This window comes from Corapipo altera, unplaced genomic scaffold (genome assembly GCF_003945725.1).
Source record: "Corapipo altera isolate COAL_440 unplaced genomic scaffold, ASM394572v1 61, whole genome shotgun sequence".
NCBI classification, from domain to species: Eukaryota; Metazoa; Chordata; class Aves; order Passeriformes; family Pipridae; genus Corapipo; species Corapipo altera.
The window spans coordinates 7,796,571-7,812,728 of NW_020884910.1; the positions used below are offsets into that span (position 1 = coordinate 7,796,571).

At 41.2% G+C, this 16,158-nt stretch overlaps 1 protein-coding gene across 6 annotated transcripts in view; it reads right to left on the minus strand.

The window, feature by feature from the left end:
* The window catches only part of CLCN1 (chloride voltage-gated channel 1), a 56,473-nt gene continuing 40,315 nt past the window's right edge, over positions 1–16,158 (minus strand). For 4 of the 6 annotated variants that reach the window (XM_027653422.1, XM_027653421.1, XM_027653418.1 and 1 more), the window contains 14 exons: positions 15,069–15,170; positions 13,561–13,645; positions 13,010–13,159; positions 11,041–11,110; positions 9,638–9,748; positions 9,298–9,550; positions 8,404–8,537; positions 7,672–7,898; positions 7,445–7,550; positions 5,705–5,787; positions 4,912–4,950; positions 4,164–4,268; positions 2,225–2,311; positions 1–1,742 (listed from right to left, as the gene is read on the minus strand). In XM_027653422.1, coding sequence (XP_027509223.1) covers positions 1,344–1,742; positions 2,225–2,311; positions 4,164–4,268; positions 4,912–4,950; positions 5,705–5,787; positions 7,445–7,550; positions 7,672–7,898; positions 8,404–8,537; positions 9,298–9,550; positions 9,638–9,748; positions 11,041–11,110; positions 13,010–13,159; positions 13,561–13,645; positions 15,069–15,170 — 1,951 coding nt within the window. In that variant the 3' untranslated portion in view covers positions 1–1,343. The remainder of the gene's footprint in view (positions 1,743–2,224; positions 2,312–4,163; positions 4,269–4,911; positions 4,951–5,704; positions 5,788–7,444; positions 7,551–7,671; positions 7,899–8,403; positions 8,538–9,297; positions 9,551–9,637; positions 9,749–11,040; positions 11,111–13,009; positions 13,160–13,560; positions 13,646–15,068; positions 15,171–16,158) is intronic. The other 2 variants (XM_027653420.1, XM_027653419.1) reach the window with 2 other exon arrangements.

Consider the following 16,158-nt stretch of genomic DNA (forward strand, 5'->3'; position numbering starts at 1 on the left):
TTTGATTTTGCCTGTTTACTGAGAAAACCTCACAAGAGCGGTGAGTTAAACAAACCAGCATCTTATCTTTGGATGCTAAGATTTTGCATGCATGACACGAACTGACAAGACATCTTTTTGCAAGATGCAGATCAAGATCTGCTCCAGATTTAGAACTGGAATAGAGAGGGATTCTGTAGACAAGGGTTGAGATCTCTGCTGTTAGTCACAACGGAGAGAAGCTGGCAAAAGTGAGAGCTGGAATTCTCAGATATGAGGTATGCAGAAATATGTGGAAAGTAGGCAGTGCAGAATTAGCAGGAAAGAAAGCAGGAGTTTTCAGAAAGAAACCTGTTTTCAAAGTGTAGAAAGTGCGGCTTCCCTCTGCTATATTTCTTGGCAGCCTGCAAACACTCCATTTTTTTTTTTTTTATTTTGAGTTCTTGTATTTTAAGACTATAACTGTGGAAAAATTGTGAACAGTCATTCAGAGAGACAAACACAGGTATTTGAAATATAGGTACATATATGCTGCTTTACTCCTCTTCCCCCAACACTGAGAATGCCCCCACTTGAAATTTTCACATTCTGTTTAAAAATTCCAGAGATTAGGGGAAAACAAAGAGGCTTTTCTCCCTTCCAGTGCTTTCTAAAGCCCTGGTTGAATTCAAGACATGAGACATATACCAATTATTTTCCTTCTATCTGTTTTTAGGGCGTGGCTCAGCTAAAGGACAGAGGAGAAGTTCCTAACTGCACCCCCATCCAGGAAAATCCCAGAGTAAATATTGAGAAAGAATAAAAATGTTCTACATGGGAATGTTTGGGGGGGGATGCAAGATAAGAGCTAGTGAAAAGGAGCTGCAGCAACATGGACAGGATTGCAGTCAGAAGCAGCAATTTGCTTCTAGGGTGGGGGCCTGGCTGTGTTACACTAGTGTGTGCAGGCCAGGTGTGACTGGAAGGATGACACCAATGGTAAATGAGAAGAACTGCTCTTCTTCCACTTTCTACGTGGCAGATTGACCCAGGGCATCCTGACCGTGTCCAGCAGTATTCATATCCTGTTACAACCCCTTCTGCTGTGTTATGTAGTCATGGCAGAAGCCTAAGCATTATGAGCCTGTACTTTGGCACCTTCCAGTCCACATCCGATGCTTGCACACACCCGTATAGTCCAACAGCCCAACAGTCTTTGTGCAGAGACAATGCAGCAGAAGAAAGGATTGGTCTGATGCCCCTCCTCTCAGCTGAATCATACCTCTGTGGGGATTGCAAAGAACATCCAAAAGCTTCTCTTTGAGGAGCAAACACAAGAAGACTGGCTCACTGAAGAGTGTGATGGACTACTACCCTCACACCAGTTATAAGCGGACATCCTCATCCTCATCTTCATCTTCATCCAAGTCAGTGGTGCGTAGGCTTATGTCCTTGAGGATGTCTGAGATGTTTTCAGCAACTGGCCCTGTAAGCTCCATTTCTTCCAACTCAGTATCAGTGGCATAACTGGAGCATGGGACTTCCCCCTCGTCATGTGAGTGTGAGGGCTGCGGGGAGTCCGGGCAGGGAGGCAGTGGGCTCTCTGTGCCCAAGGGTGGTGCTTGCTGTGCTGCCACCATGCCATTGTCCTCCCGGCTCCACGCCTGAGCGGCCTGACTGACCTTCTCAGTTTTGGTGGAAGTCCGGTTGGTATTTCGGAAACTGGCGAGGGGTGGGCGGAGACGAACCCCAGAGCGTGTGGAACCTTCTATCGCCTTCTGGAGCTGTAAGAAGAGAAAAAGTTCGGAAGAAACAGATGAAGAGAAGGGTGATACAACCTTACTCAGCAGAAGTTCATCTACTCCCCAGGGCAAAGGGATCACAAATAGAGTCATAGCTCTAGCTCTGAGGCCTATGGAGATAATCTTTTACATTGGTCGTGTAATGAAAAATTCCGTGGTAAATAACAAATTCCACACCACTTTCAGAAACAGCAATAGCCACTCAGTTAAGAGCCCTACATTCACGAAAAGGATGAACCTTCTAACATTCCTGAAAACAACACCTGCTGCCTCCTCTGAAATGCAGTCATCCATTCCTCTACATGGCTTCCAAAGAGTTGATTCAGAATTCAACACTGGATTGAAAACGCAGCAATTGTAATTACAAATATTCCCAGCTGGAACTTGCAGCACCTCTAAGGTATTGCAGTGATCCACAGAACATTTGCAGTTAATTAAGAGGATGGTAAGGGATCTGTACTTACCTCTTCCAAAGCCAACACTCCCCTCAGCTTCCCCATACTGGTTACATAGGCATGGCTGAGGCCCAGTAATGAGAACAATGTATGCGTCTATGAGCAAAACCACAAAAGACCGTTTCAGGGATTTTGGAAACTGGTAGCATGGTACCTGGTGCTAGAGCTGGTACTTGGGATTTAGAAATGGGAATCACAAAGGCATGCAAGTCTGCAGTTATCCCAGTGAGAAACTGCCTTCACCCTTTGTATTTGCCAAATGCTGCTCTTTGGTCCTTCTGCTGTGCAGCCGTAGTTGGGAATGTGTTGATGATGGAGAACATCATTCTCAAGGTCACTCTCATCCTGCATCTGGCAGAGATTCACATACAATACCCTGTGTTGTGTATTTGGGGACTTACGCAGATCTATTTCATTTTGGTGCTGGAAATTGACCTAGCCTATGTAAAGCCAGAAACTGCTTAGGTTATTTATTCTAGTGCTTTCCTTAACCATAGAAGATTTATTTTTTCCTGTTTCAGAATAGTTTTTATTAAAACTTAAGCTTGTTGCTGCTTATCCAGTGCAGTGAGAACACTGAGAACAAGTTATTCCCTTTCTCTTGCAAAGTCTCCTTGAAAGGGCAAATATCACACTCTTCTTTTCTTAAGCTTAAATATACCCCATTATTTTACTATTCTTCATAGATCTGGCTTTCTAAAACTTTCCACTTTCTCAGTCCTCATCTGTGGTGTATTTCCAGCCTTCAATTTCTTTTAGCTGAGCTCCAGCTGGACTTTACCTGTGGTCTTACATTTAGTCATCCTTCCACAATTGGTGTTTGCCTGTTTTTTTACATCACGAGATATTGAATGTCATTTTCAAGTGTAAATTAGGAAAAATCTCATTTCTCAGGAACAAGACATTTTACCCTAATGTAAAAGAAAATGAGACTGCTTAAATATAGTTTGATCATGGTAAACAGTTATATTCTTGCCATTGTCAGTAGTCTTACATTTAGCTCTAACTGTGCATACCTCAGATAGTTTGATTATTTATTCCTGCTTTTTTGTGTGCATCCAAGTTAAGTTGATTTGTCTCTTTTTTCATTTCTCACTTGCTCTTTTGTATAACGGGTACAAAACTTCCCCTTTTGCAGCCTTCAAGTGTAATTTCTTGTAACCCCTATATTCTCAAAGATAAATGCTGGTGGTTTTCAGATCACTTCAGCCAGCCCTTTAGAAAACACCAAACTCATCTGAACTATATGCTAACCTGTTCTTATTTTGCTCAAGGCTATCTTACCCCTTTGATAACAGCAATTAATTAATTTTGTGCAAGGTATATGCTGACCATTCACATTAAATGAATATGTATAAAAACAGGCACTGTGCACTTTCACTTCAGTAGACTGCTTTTCCTTTCCATTGAGTGAAAGGCCAGTCCTCTCTTCCCCTGACATACAATGATTGCTTTAATCCCCAGTCATCCTGTGTTGACTCTAGAAGTTGCATGATCCAGCTTCCTCTTTCCCTGTGCTTCAGTTCAATGAAGAACCTATGATATAGGCAGACTCTAAACCCTGACAGAAACACCCTGAGAAATCCAGGAGTACTCATTCCAGTACTGCACACTGACAAAGTAAATCTCAGTGTAATGCCACAGCAGCAAGGCATACAATTCTACTACAGTGTTAAGGCACTGACTGGGAAATCCTGTGTGGTGTCCAAAAGGTTTATAAGTAAATGCACTCAGACTTCTTATCACATAGCCTTTTGTTTTGCAGGAGATTGGAGGTACACACAGAAGGTTGTAGGAACAAACTGACTTCTGTAGCTGGATGTGGAAGTAGCTGGTGGTAGTAGTTGTAGGTGAAGACAAGGAGAAGAAATAAGTCATAGACTGAACTTGCAATGATAGATAGGATGGAGAAAAATGATATATGCCTCAGGGAGACATCAGCACCCACCTTGTGCAGGGAAGTTCTCTCCACCAGTTGGAAAGGGCAGGGGTCTATGCGGCAGCTGTCAAAGCACACGTTCTTGTTCAGCTCCTCCTGTTCCCAAGCATCTATCTGACACAAGAAAGAAAAGGAATCACTTACAGTGATCTGCAGTGTTGCTGCCTTGTGTACCCAAACTAGTCCCCTTCTTCTGTTAATGCTTCTTCCTTCCTATGTAGACTGTTCATCTTGCCCATTATATCACCCTCCTGAGGTTTTACATCCCTTTCTTACTTGATGTCAAGTCTCTGTGGAAACAGCAATTCCAGTACCTCAGAGGTTTTCTGAGAAAATGAGGGTTTGCTTCTTCCTGCTTAAAGAGGGAGTGAACATCTTTCGCTTTCCTTTCTGAGTGCATCTTCCCCTTATCATTGCAAGATAATTGATCCTTTGTGTAAAAAGTGAAGGAATAACATAGGACCACAGAAAGATTTAGGTGAGGGGGCACATGTGGAGGTCTCTAGTCCAAAACACTGCTTGCAGCAGGCCTGACTTTAAAGGTAGGTCACATTAGTCAGAGCCTTATCAGCACATCTAGCCAGACAATCTGCTCTTACCGGGTGAGACTGTGCAACTTGAAGAAGAAAATGGCTTTAGCCATGGCTTTGTGTGGCAATCACTGAGGTTGCTGGTGTTCAGGAAGTATTGCAAGTGACAGGAAATGGGTATAAGAAGCACTCACTTAACCTCACTCCCTTTCTGCAGCTGGTCTTACCTCTTCTGGTGTCATTGTCTCAACAACTTCTGCCAGCTCCTGTAGGAGAAAGCACTCTTCAGGACAGCCAAAAACCCCACAGTTTCACTGAGTAAAGAAAATAAAAACCTGCACAGACCCATGTGGTCCCCTTTTTGCTCCAAATAGTATATTACTGAGTGCTTAGATTTTCTTTATATTCATCCATTATAAGGTGTACCTTGTTCCTGCTGTGCTTCTCTTGTCAATGACAATTCACCATGGAATTCTGGTGGAGCAATTCAGGTGCCCAAACATGGGCATCTAGTACTGATTTAGATGCTCTCAAGATATCCCATGTGGGGTCCAGCCACTGCTCTAGGGTGGATGGGTCTCCCATAAGCTCTTTATGATATCCACAAAGCCTGTGCAGATGTGTCAGATAACCAAGGACATTTAACATGGCAAGAGCCAAAAGCACTTTTTAATTTTTCTCTGTCTAGCCAAAACTGTTTGCCAAATGGAATAGAACTGCACTTTATTGCAGGTTATCCAAAATATCATTAATTTTTTCACTGAGAAAAAATGCCCACGCTCAGTCATGGTGGCAGCCTTGACACCTGAGCACAGGTGGCTCTTGAGGAAGATACACAATCCTTTACAGTAATCACACCCTTTCTCTTTGGAGAGTGTTCCCCACTGATGCTGTCAGAGTTCAGGACCATAATTGTGTCCATGTTTTGGCCAAATGCTGAATGTCTCTGAATAGCAGGTTCTATTTCCATTGCATTCCCTTCCTTCTTCAGGATACTACTAAGCTCTCTGTAGCTCTAACCTGGGCAGTGCTCTCTGTTTCAAGTGGACGGCTGCAATGGCACAAAAGCTGCTGGATCAGTTGCCTCAAATGCCTGGAATTGCCTGAACAATGAGAACAAACACATGGAAAAGAGAGAAGAACAAATGAGAGACAAAAATACAGAGCCCCATGCCCATCCCCTTACCCAAGGCAGGCTTGGAAATAATATGAGGGACATGATATGATAGGGCTGAGTCAGTCACAATCTAGTATTGAATTTGTAAGGTGGTGTCTGGGACATTCCAGAATGAATATTCCCATGCAATATCTGTTTTTCAAAGATGGGAAGTAAACCATTACAAAGTTGTCTTTGCAGATAATATTCATAGATCAGAAAAAACAAAACAACAAACCAAAGGCAGGATTACTAATACAGCAAACAATCTGATACCTGGGATAAAATACTGTGACAAGAGGTTTCTGCAGTCCACAAAGAGAATGTAACTTGGAGGACAAATGTGGCAGAGGAGGTAAGAGTTTGGAAAATGGTTCAAAGACAAAATATATCAACACACTGAATGTGACAGGTGCAAAGGGGTGAGGAGTCCATGGGTTGTAACAGCAGTGTAATTATAGGAATGGAAAAGACCAGAGTTATACTCCCACGCAGGATAGGCAAGAGTCAGCAAAGAGCAGGAGAGAATTTCGTGCTGTTGTAAACAAGGCTGTGGAGGAAATTTGGTCAGAAACGATAGCTATGAGCAAAACTAAAAATGGCAAGGCCTCACGGAGTCATTCCTTTACCACTTCCTCTTGTCATTACTGGGTCACTCAGTACTATCTTCCCACAAAATGTCTCACACACTGTCCTTGTTTTCATATGTGATTCTTTTTCTGCTTTGGTAGGGAAGGTGGATGGCTGCTCCAGCACTCCACTGCTGTGAAAGCATAGCATGGGTTTTTCTATGCCTTAGAGGTTTAGTCATACATGAGGGGTGTCAATGAACCAGAATTTGCTATATGCTGTATTATATGCTAACCTCTGGGTGCCTAAAAGTATGAGCTAGAGTCCTATCCTCTGTATTAATTCTCAATAGTGAGGTATATCTCTGTGCTTACTCACTCTCTGCATGTTTCAGGATGTGTAAAGGAGAAAAACAACCCACCATCCTGTATCAAATATACATGACAAATGAACCAGAAATGCACTCTGAGTACAGTCTTGAGAGCAAAGCTAATATAGACTGGGTTGGTACACAAAGAACACAATACATCAGTATTTGTCCATCATATTAATGTAGCTGAATCAAAGAGTTGCATGTCTAAGGGAAGAACTGTTCAGTTTTGGAGAAGGCTGAACAACAGCCTAAGCTACTCAAAAACCAAGTGCGGCTCTTTAGCTCTCAGGCTGCTTTCCCCAGGGAAATTAATCCATGTGGTGAAGAAGCCAAGAGGTGTTCCATTCAGACTCTCCAGAAAATGTCCAAGGAGATGTTATTGCAAAGGGTGGAGTGGGGAGTACTAAAAGAGAGAGAGCATCTTTAGTGGGCCTACTTTTGCCATGCTCTCTGAGAGATCACAACAGAAGATCTTTCCGGGTACAGTACACTGATTTTCAGGTGCACTAACAAAGTATCTTTAATACTGGAGTGACAGAGAAAGCTCCTTCTCTCAGTCTCTGGGAAACTAGCACCTCGCACAGGCATGTACAAACAGCTAGCATGAAAGCTTCCCCAAGCTGGCTAGGATGTGTTTGAGGCATGCCAGAAGTTACCATACCTGAACGTTGCTGGGGCTCCATAGTTTCAGTCATTTGTTTAAGTGGACTTGTCAGGCCATTTGGCTCTTCTGGGTAACTGGGAGTGGGACTTGGGGGCTGAGTCAGCTGTTATGGAAAGGAGAGAAAATAAAGTCCACCTTGTGTCATTTCTTTCTCAGCATCTCCAAATGCCTTACTGCTTCTTAAGCAGTCTCTGTGTTGCAATCTCTCCACTTGTCTCCCTCACCTCTCCCTTCTCATCTGTATCCTCATCCTCATCAACATAAGCAAAAGAGTCATGCTTCAACTTTGGCAGGTTTGCCCACGGTCCCTGGCTGTGTCCATCGTAAGGTGCCGCAGACAGCTTCTGCTGCATTTCTCTGTTGAGGAGCTGTCGTCGTTCTGGGCTTATATGTCTCTGGAGGAGAGCTTGCAGTTCCGATCGCTCTACAGACCCCAGAAGGATCATGGTTTCTGCATAACACAGAGCAGAGAAGCCATTAAGCCACTTCAGGGTTTTGATTGTCCCTTTCCTCCCTCATGGCTCTTCAAAGTGCTTGGGCTCATTCTGTCTAGAGCTATACAGGAATCATTAATCAGCCGTGCTAGTTGCTACTAGGCTGTGGTAAGGAAGCTCACCATTCCTGAGCTGTGCCCCTCCTAAGCACCACATCAGAAGCAGGCTCTTAACTTATGCAAGATCCCAGGAGGGCCCTGTATTCACAGTTCAGTCTACAAACTTCCCACACACCTCCCTTTTGTGCTATATCTGCTTCACCGCCCACACTCCAGCTTACCTGTCTGACCAGCTGGAACAGCCTCCTGTCATACAGCATCCCCAGAGAAAGATTTTTAGGAAGATTTTTTATGTAGTAGGTTCACACTGTCTGTTTCACAGCATATAATTTGAAAGCTAGTTTATCTGGCTCTTTAAGCTGAGACAGTCTTCAGGAAAGATGAGTTTCTTCACATTGCTTACCTGGTGAGTCCACCAAAGGCAAAGTCTTCACTGTGGTGCTTTGGAGTACAGTTTGCAAGTCTCGGTATTTACAGTTGGAGGAGACAAATTTCACATCTTGGACCATAATATCCTCCACAAAGATATTGTATTTGCTGTGAATTTATGGACAATAAGGGGAAGAGTTAGCATATTAACAATGCCTAGCAGGTAAATTCCTTAAAGAAATACATAAATGACCATTTCTTTAAAAAGTGAAAGTTGAAAATACAAATACCAAATGGTCTTCTGCATGACTAACCAGAGGACTTTCCAGCAGGATCAACACAAACTAACTGGATATTCATTACAGTGTTATTATTACATATATTATTACATTCCATATATTATTACACTACATTAATGTATTCCACCTCATTACCCTACACCAAAAAATACACACATATTTATAGAAGTTTTTTATATACTTACCTATGTATATTACATATACTAGAGAGAGGAAGTCATATGTATGAATAACTGAATTTTGCTTCAAGCAAAATATCCAAATAAAATGATATTTCAAACATTTGTTAAAGAAAAAAACCCCAAACCCCACTGAATTAAGATAAATGAAACTCTCTATTTTAAAATTTTTAAACTAAAGCAATTTGGCAATTTTTATACAGATTCAGTAACACCTCAGGTCATTCAAACCTGTGCTTTCAGTGAAAACAGAGGACTTTTCTCTGTTTTTGTGTATGAACCCTAATTCTACTCCATCACTTGTTTTTTTGAGCTGCAAGCTTTTTCTGTCTTTTTATTTCCTTTGTAGTACTATCCCGTTTTCATAACTTTTTTTTCTCCTTTGGTCTTATCCTTTTCTGCTTTATTTCTTTGCCACTCCCTGCCTCCACCTCTGTTTTACAACTATACCTTATGTGATTCCAGCCCAGGTCTGGCAGGTAGGGCAACTTCTTCACCTGGATGATGCTGTCATAGAGGCTGGGCTGCAAACTCTGGGCCACCATGTTGGCAAGAATGACAGCCACCATCATAGGAAGGATGTGAGAGATCTGACCTGTCAGCTCGAAGCAGATCACAGCAGTGGAGACAGTGTGGCTCACGGCTCCTGTCAAAGCTGCTGCACCTTTCCCAGGTAGGGTGGAAAAGGAACAAGGAGAGAAGACTATCATATAGAAACAGCATGTCATGTCAATAAGGAAAGTTCCAACGATGGGACCAGGTGGAGACAAAGAAAGACATGGAGACTCACCAATGACAGCATAACCTCCAGGTAAGATTTGATAAACAATATCATCAAAGAGGATCCCATTGGGAAAAAGTGCTGCCATGATTTCCCCAATAAGACGTCCAAATGCAGCACCTGAAAAATATCACTGACAGTTACAGAATTAACATTTAAGGAACATCCAGTCTGTCCTGTGCAGCTGTGCTGGGCAATCACTTGAATATTTTCTAACAGAAACGAAGCCAAAACTTACATTAAAATGACACTGCGGACTAAAAAGTAGTTCTCAGTTACAAAATATGGAAGTTAGATTCCAGGAGGAGAAAAGGATGCTAAGAATATAAATACAATTGACCCCTCATTCATCCACTTGGACACACCAGGCACAGCTATACTTACGCTTCTCAGGCAGGAGGACATATTTTCAGACTGTGTACCATGTCACAGTTGAGGCCCTTCAGACATTCTCTGAATGTCCAAACATTAGAATCACAGTTTACAGAAAAGTTTAGATGGGAAGGGACTTTTGAAGGTCTTGTTCTGATCCCTGCTCAGAACAGGACTAATTTCAAAGCGAGATCAAGGCACCCATGGCCTTGTCCAGACAGGTTTTACAAGTCTGCAAGGATCTTTTGTATTGGTGGACACAAAATGGCACAATATTCCAGAATTGTGTCCAAAATGCTGAATGCAGGGAAATAACCAATTTCTTTGCCTTGCTGGCAAATTTGTTTTTCCAAATACAGCCTTGTTTGTAGTTAGCCTTCATCACTGCAAGGGCATGATACTGACTCATGTTCAGTAGCTGCCTGCAAGAACATGGAGGTCCTTAGAGCACATTGTTATGTTTGACTTGTGGGTACTTAATGCTGAACTTCATGAGTTTGTATAATTCAGTCTAACTTAGCTTCTCTTTCTTAACATTAGCATAATAGTAATTTTATTTTTTGTTATTGGAATTAAAACCAGCTAAAAAAGCAATAGACTTCTGTTATCACATTTCAGTCAGAAGAAATGAAGAAGTCATAGATTACATAGCAGGTAATAGTTTTGAGGTTGTCTCTTCTAGCTGGCCTTCATGGGTGAAAGGAGCAATTATTATGAATTGTAGGATGAAAGTTTCTCTGTAGGTGAAGAGGCAGAAAGATTAGAAGGCCATGGCTCAGCATGTCTTCCCAGTGTGGCTTTCCTTATGTAAAAGGACAGGGATTTTCTCCTCAGTATTTGGCTTCGGGGGTTGGGAGAATGGCAAAACCAGAGATTCAGAGGTTGGTGTATGGACTGATAATCAAGCTTGTCATAGAGATCATGTGATGACTCTTCATATACTGGAAGAAACCTACTGGGCATGTATGCATGCATGCAATGACTCTCTTATCCTCCCCACCTGTCAGACGTATATGCTGCAACAAAAAATTGAGACTCACCTAATACGAAAACAGGCATGAAGCCTCCACAGGGGATTGGCATCGTAGTAAAAACAGCAGACATGCAGAACTAGAACAGAGGCAGAGAGTGCAGTTGTTACTGAGCAGCAATAGCATTTCCTGCAGCTTCACTCTACTGCCCATCCTGTGAATCTATGAGGAATCACGTTCTGAGGGATCTGGCAGTTCAGCCAGAAAGTAAAGGATAAAGGGGCTGTGAGGCATGAAAGGGAGCTGGAGGAATTGTGGCAACACACCAACACTGATGCAGAGGACCTCTATGTGACCCCTGTGGTGGCAGGGAAGCTGAATCACCAAGGGGATGGATGAACAGGAGAACTCCTTTGCCTTGGACCTCAGGAGTTGATATTTCCTACTGCTCCAAACACCTTAGCTTTCTATAGAACAGGGTTGTAAAAAATTCACTGACTCAGAAAGATTTCAGTACAAAGAGAATTCTGGAGGCCTTTTCCCCAACTCCCTGCTCCCAGAAGTGCTAACTCCTAAGTTAGATGGGGTTGCTCAGAGCCTTCTCCAGGTGAGTTCTAAACATCTTGAAGGGTGGAGATTCCCCAGCTTTTCTGGACATTTGTGCTACTGCTGACCCACAGTCAGGAAAATTTTTTCCTCAAGTCTAACTCCTAAGTTTTGTTTTCTCAAGCTTGTGTCTGTTGCCTCTTGTGTTATCACTACATTGGTCAAAATAAAGAAATCTGTTCTGGTATTGCTAAGACCAATTAAAATGCTGACTTAGCCCAGCACATACAGACTTCTTCTGCAGGCAACGATCTTAAAAATACCTCAACGGCCAATGTGCTCTTCCTTCCATAAGCCATTTGAGGAAAAGTTCCTGGCTGGCCACAGAGGCCAGCAAGCTGCAGAAATGGAGTACTGCTAACTAAGCTCTGTCTTTGCAGTACCAAATCTGGCCAAATATAGCCGAGAACTGGAACTATAGTGCAGTGGAGAATCAGGCCAAGGCTTTGCCCAGAACAAAAACAGCAGTTTCTTGTTTATATGGTCTATCTCAACTCTGAACATGTCCTGAAGAAAATAAACTGCTTGGTACAGTTGTCTAGTGAGTTGAGAAAACCTTTAGTTAGTAGGACAAGGCCAATGACTCTAGTATCTGAGGATGCAGCTCTTCCAAAGACAAAAAGATGGACTCAGAAGAGATACACCATGTAGTCCATACCTCTTTTATTCAGCTGAAGGAGACCTTATCTACTTGGAACACTATAATAAGAATTATCACACAAGCAGAACCCTTAGCCTCCTGTCAGAAATTCGATAGACTGTTTTACTCTAGGTGGAAACAGCTGTGTCAATCACTCATTGATGTCCATTCCTGATCTACTGAAATGTTTGACTGACATTGCAAGGTGGCCTCAGCTCTTCTGCTCCTTTGCAACAAATAGGAAAAAATAGGACCTTTTCTATGATATTTTTATCCTTTTATATATTTTTTTTCCATCTTAGGAAAACCTCTTTCTTGTTACTTGTATTTTGAAAACTGGAATACCATGTTTTCTTCTTTCAGATGTTTTCTTTTGTTCTGTCCTGTATCAGTTACACAATTGATCCTTTCAAGGCTGAACAGTTGCAACCTCCATACACCATGTCAGCTCAGAACTTTTAATCAGCTGTTGCTTTCTGAGATGCAAGTAAACTGTTTTCAGATGTATTTCTCCATCCAATTATGGTAAACAAAGAAATTGTAACGAATCCTTGATCCTCACATATTCTTATTTGTCGCCTATCTGTAGTCAGGAATATAAAATAGATGGTATCAAAATTTATTTAGATCAAATATATATTATCCAAGAGCTTTTTAGTCAAATATTTATTTTTGTGGAATTTGATAAATCTTTCCTGATGTAGTCCTCCCTACCAGCATCTATACAGTGAGTATCAAAGGTCATTCATCAGAATGTGTGATGAGATTGACCTAGGGAGCAGTGCTTCTTACCTTCACGAGGAAGAAGAGTAGGATGATGATGAAGATGCTGACTTTAGGATGAATCCAGGCAGCAGATTTCCCTAGGATCTGAGTGTCCCCAGTGTGTTTTATCCAGGTATAGTTATCAAAGAGAGTGCTGATGGCTTCCCGTGGCATCAACTGAACAGCAAAAAAACAGGTGTGAGTCATGAGATTAGATGGAGTAAGTATTCTAACTGTTGCAAGAAAGTGGAGGAGATTTTTGCTTTGGTAATTCATGATTACTAGACTTAATTCACATTTTTCATCTTCAGGAAGAGAGATAAAACTTTACCTGAACAGGTGAAAGGATAACTGCTTTTACACGTGGGGTGACATCTTCCTTATTATTTGCTTAGGAGAATGGACCTATTTCAAGTTTTATATGAAGGAGATAGCAGGGATCATATAGTGCCTCCTCAGTTCAAACTCCTCCTATATCTTTCTTCCCCTTTCCATGACACAAAGTAATGGGGGCACAGGATAAGAAGAGATTGTTCTGCAGAATTGCACAGAATTGCTAATATATGTTCCGCTCTCACCTCTCCTGCCATGAACTGCCCAAATCCAGGAGGAAATGTCGCAGTTGCTATAAGGAAGGTTATAACCCCAGGGTATATGAGTCGGCTGTAAAGGAAGAAAAATTTATTAAAATATGACCCCACATTCTCTTCTTGTAGCACTATCACTTCAGAACTATGAATGCTATTTCTGTGACAGCTCTCTGTACCTGTATCCTGTGCTTTGGAGTGCTGTTACTGGCTCCACTTATCATCACAATTCATAGAGAGTTCACCTGTCAGCAAAGCCCTTTTTCCAACCAGAGTTAATGTAATGGGAGGGATGAAGGGAGAGAGAGGGATGTACAAAATGCACAAACTTGAATGTGCACAGGGAAACTTGTATTTGCAATGATGTGTCGACCAACTGTCAAAAGCCAGTACCTCCTCCATTGTCCTGATTATGCCAGTCTTGCTTCTTCATCACCCATGCAATGTGTCCTGTCCTAGTGGATTTAAATGTACAGTTTTTTCCTGCAGGCACCCCCTACTGCGTTAAATCTTATGGGAAAAACTGCTTCTCTTTCCACGGAATTGCTGACCATCACAATTCTGGGGAAGGTGTCCTTGGTATTTAGTGGGTCTAGATGTGCTGGGCCAGTGGGCCATAGCTGGAGAGCAGGCTGAAGCCATCTGTGTTTTCATACTGCTGTGTCCAGTCCCAGTGTGGGTTTCTGGGTAAACTGAGACACTTCATGAGCACTAGGACAATGTTAAGCTACCTCTACATGCTGGACTAATTCTGTCATGTATCCCCTGGCAAGTTACTGTGTTCACTATAGGAAGTGTTTTCTGAGATGCTGTGGTATTCAGGAAGGCAAAATATAAACTTTAATTTCTTTCAGTCTAAGGGCCTACAAAATTCTGAAAAAAATTAAAGTAAATTCTCACTTTGCAGGCTTTGCTTCACTTTGTTATTAACTTAATTTGATGGCTCTGTCGATGGTTGTGGGTAATGCTACATAATGAAGAAAGACAATTTGTTTTCCACATAAGAAATTAAGTTAGTTTGAACTTCTATTTATCTAGTAGTTTTATTCTGCTCAGGTTTGCAACTCGCTAAGAAATGTAGGTCCTCCACACCTCTCATAGCATAAGATTTCTTCTGTTAAAGAGACTGAAGATATTTACAGTTAGCCATTTTTTCTTCTTCAGATTATATCTTTGGAGGTTAGGACTTTATTAGAGAGGGGGAAAATATTACCTATCTAATCAATAGTTTCCCTTGTCCTCTTAATGAATATTACAGTCACCTTTCTAAATCAGTAAACTATTTGAAACAATTGGGGCTGCTCAAGAAGAAAATCCAGTGCAGAAAAACCCTCTTGATGGTTACAGAGATCTTACTCCTGTATGAGAGCAGCTTCTCATATTTTTACTATCTCACACTTGAAATATTATAATACCTTCCAGAATGCATTTGTTACTATCCAACAGCAGTAGGGTGTAGAAATCTGGTCTCTAAAGAGAGTATCTTCAGAGGCACTCACTATTTGGTGAGAAACTGGCTCAGAGCCTTGTGACGCCGGACGCACAGGACCACTTGGCGATTGAGATAAACAAAAAACGCTCCAAGGAACCCAGAACATATGCTAAGATGGAGAAAAATAAATAAAGTCATAAAAAACCAGATAATGTACAAATGATCAACCAAGAAAATGAATTTAAGTGGTTTCATCTTTAGCTGCTTATGAAGTCTTTTAAATGTCACCTAAAGGGTTACTCCTACAGCAACTCATTTGAAGACATTGACTCCCTGATGAAAGGGAAGAGATTACTTTGGACCTCTTTGTCATTCATGCTGTCATTTTAGCACTTAAATTTTCTCTTGCTTAGAGGGGGAAATCTCATCTATAAAAATCTGTAAAATAGTCTATAAAAAGTGATTGCAAGTTCTCAGTGGGGGCTGTCAAAGAGCAACTGGACAAAGACCAGTATTGTCAGAAGTTAAACATCAGGTTGGAACAGGAAATAGTTAAAATGAAGGGAGTTTAACTCTGATTCAGCAAAATTATATGCCTAAAACAAATACTAAAAGTAATTGCAACTCTTGTGCCTACAGCAAAGTATGTAATTTCTATGATCCTAATCACCTAGGCCTAAGTTTCTGATCCTAATAAAGTAAAAAAAAATTATAGTGGTCTTATCCTTATGCTCTGAAGCCTAACGAAACCAGGATAAATAGGGTCTAATATTGAAAGGTAAAAAAAAAAAAAAAAAGAACAAAAAAAGACTGCATTTGGAATTTGTGAGGGGAAGCCTTATTTTATGTGGTACATAATTAATCCACATAATATTGAGAATAAACAGATAAGATTTTCATTCTATTAATTTTAAAAATTAATGGAATTTTCCTTCTTATATTCTAAGAATGCTTTTGCCAAATCTCAAAGATTAACTTAGCATACTTAAAAAATTGCATGTTGAAAAAAATCCTGCTTGGTCATTTAAAAATTGCATAGAAACAAGTTTAAGCTAAATCTAAAGCTGTTCACAAACAAACATGTCCAATGAACTACTCTTAAATATTTTAAGCAAGCACTGTTTAGAACTACAGTTAAAATAGACCAGGCAACATAG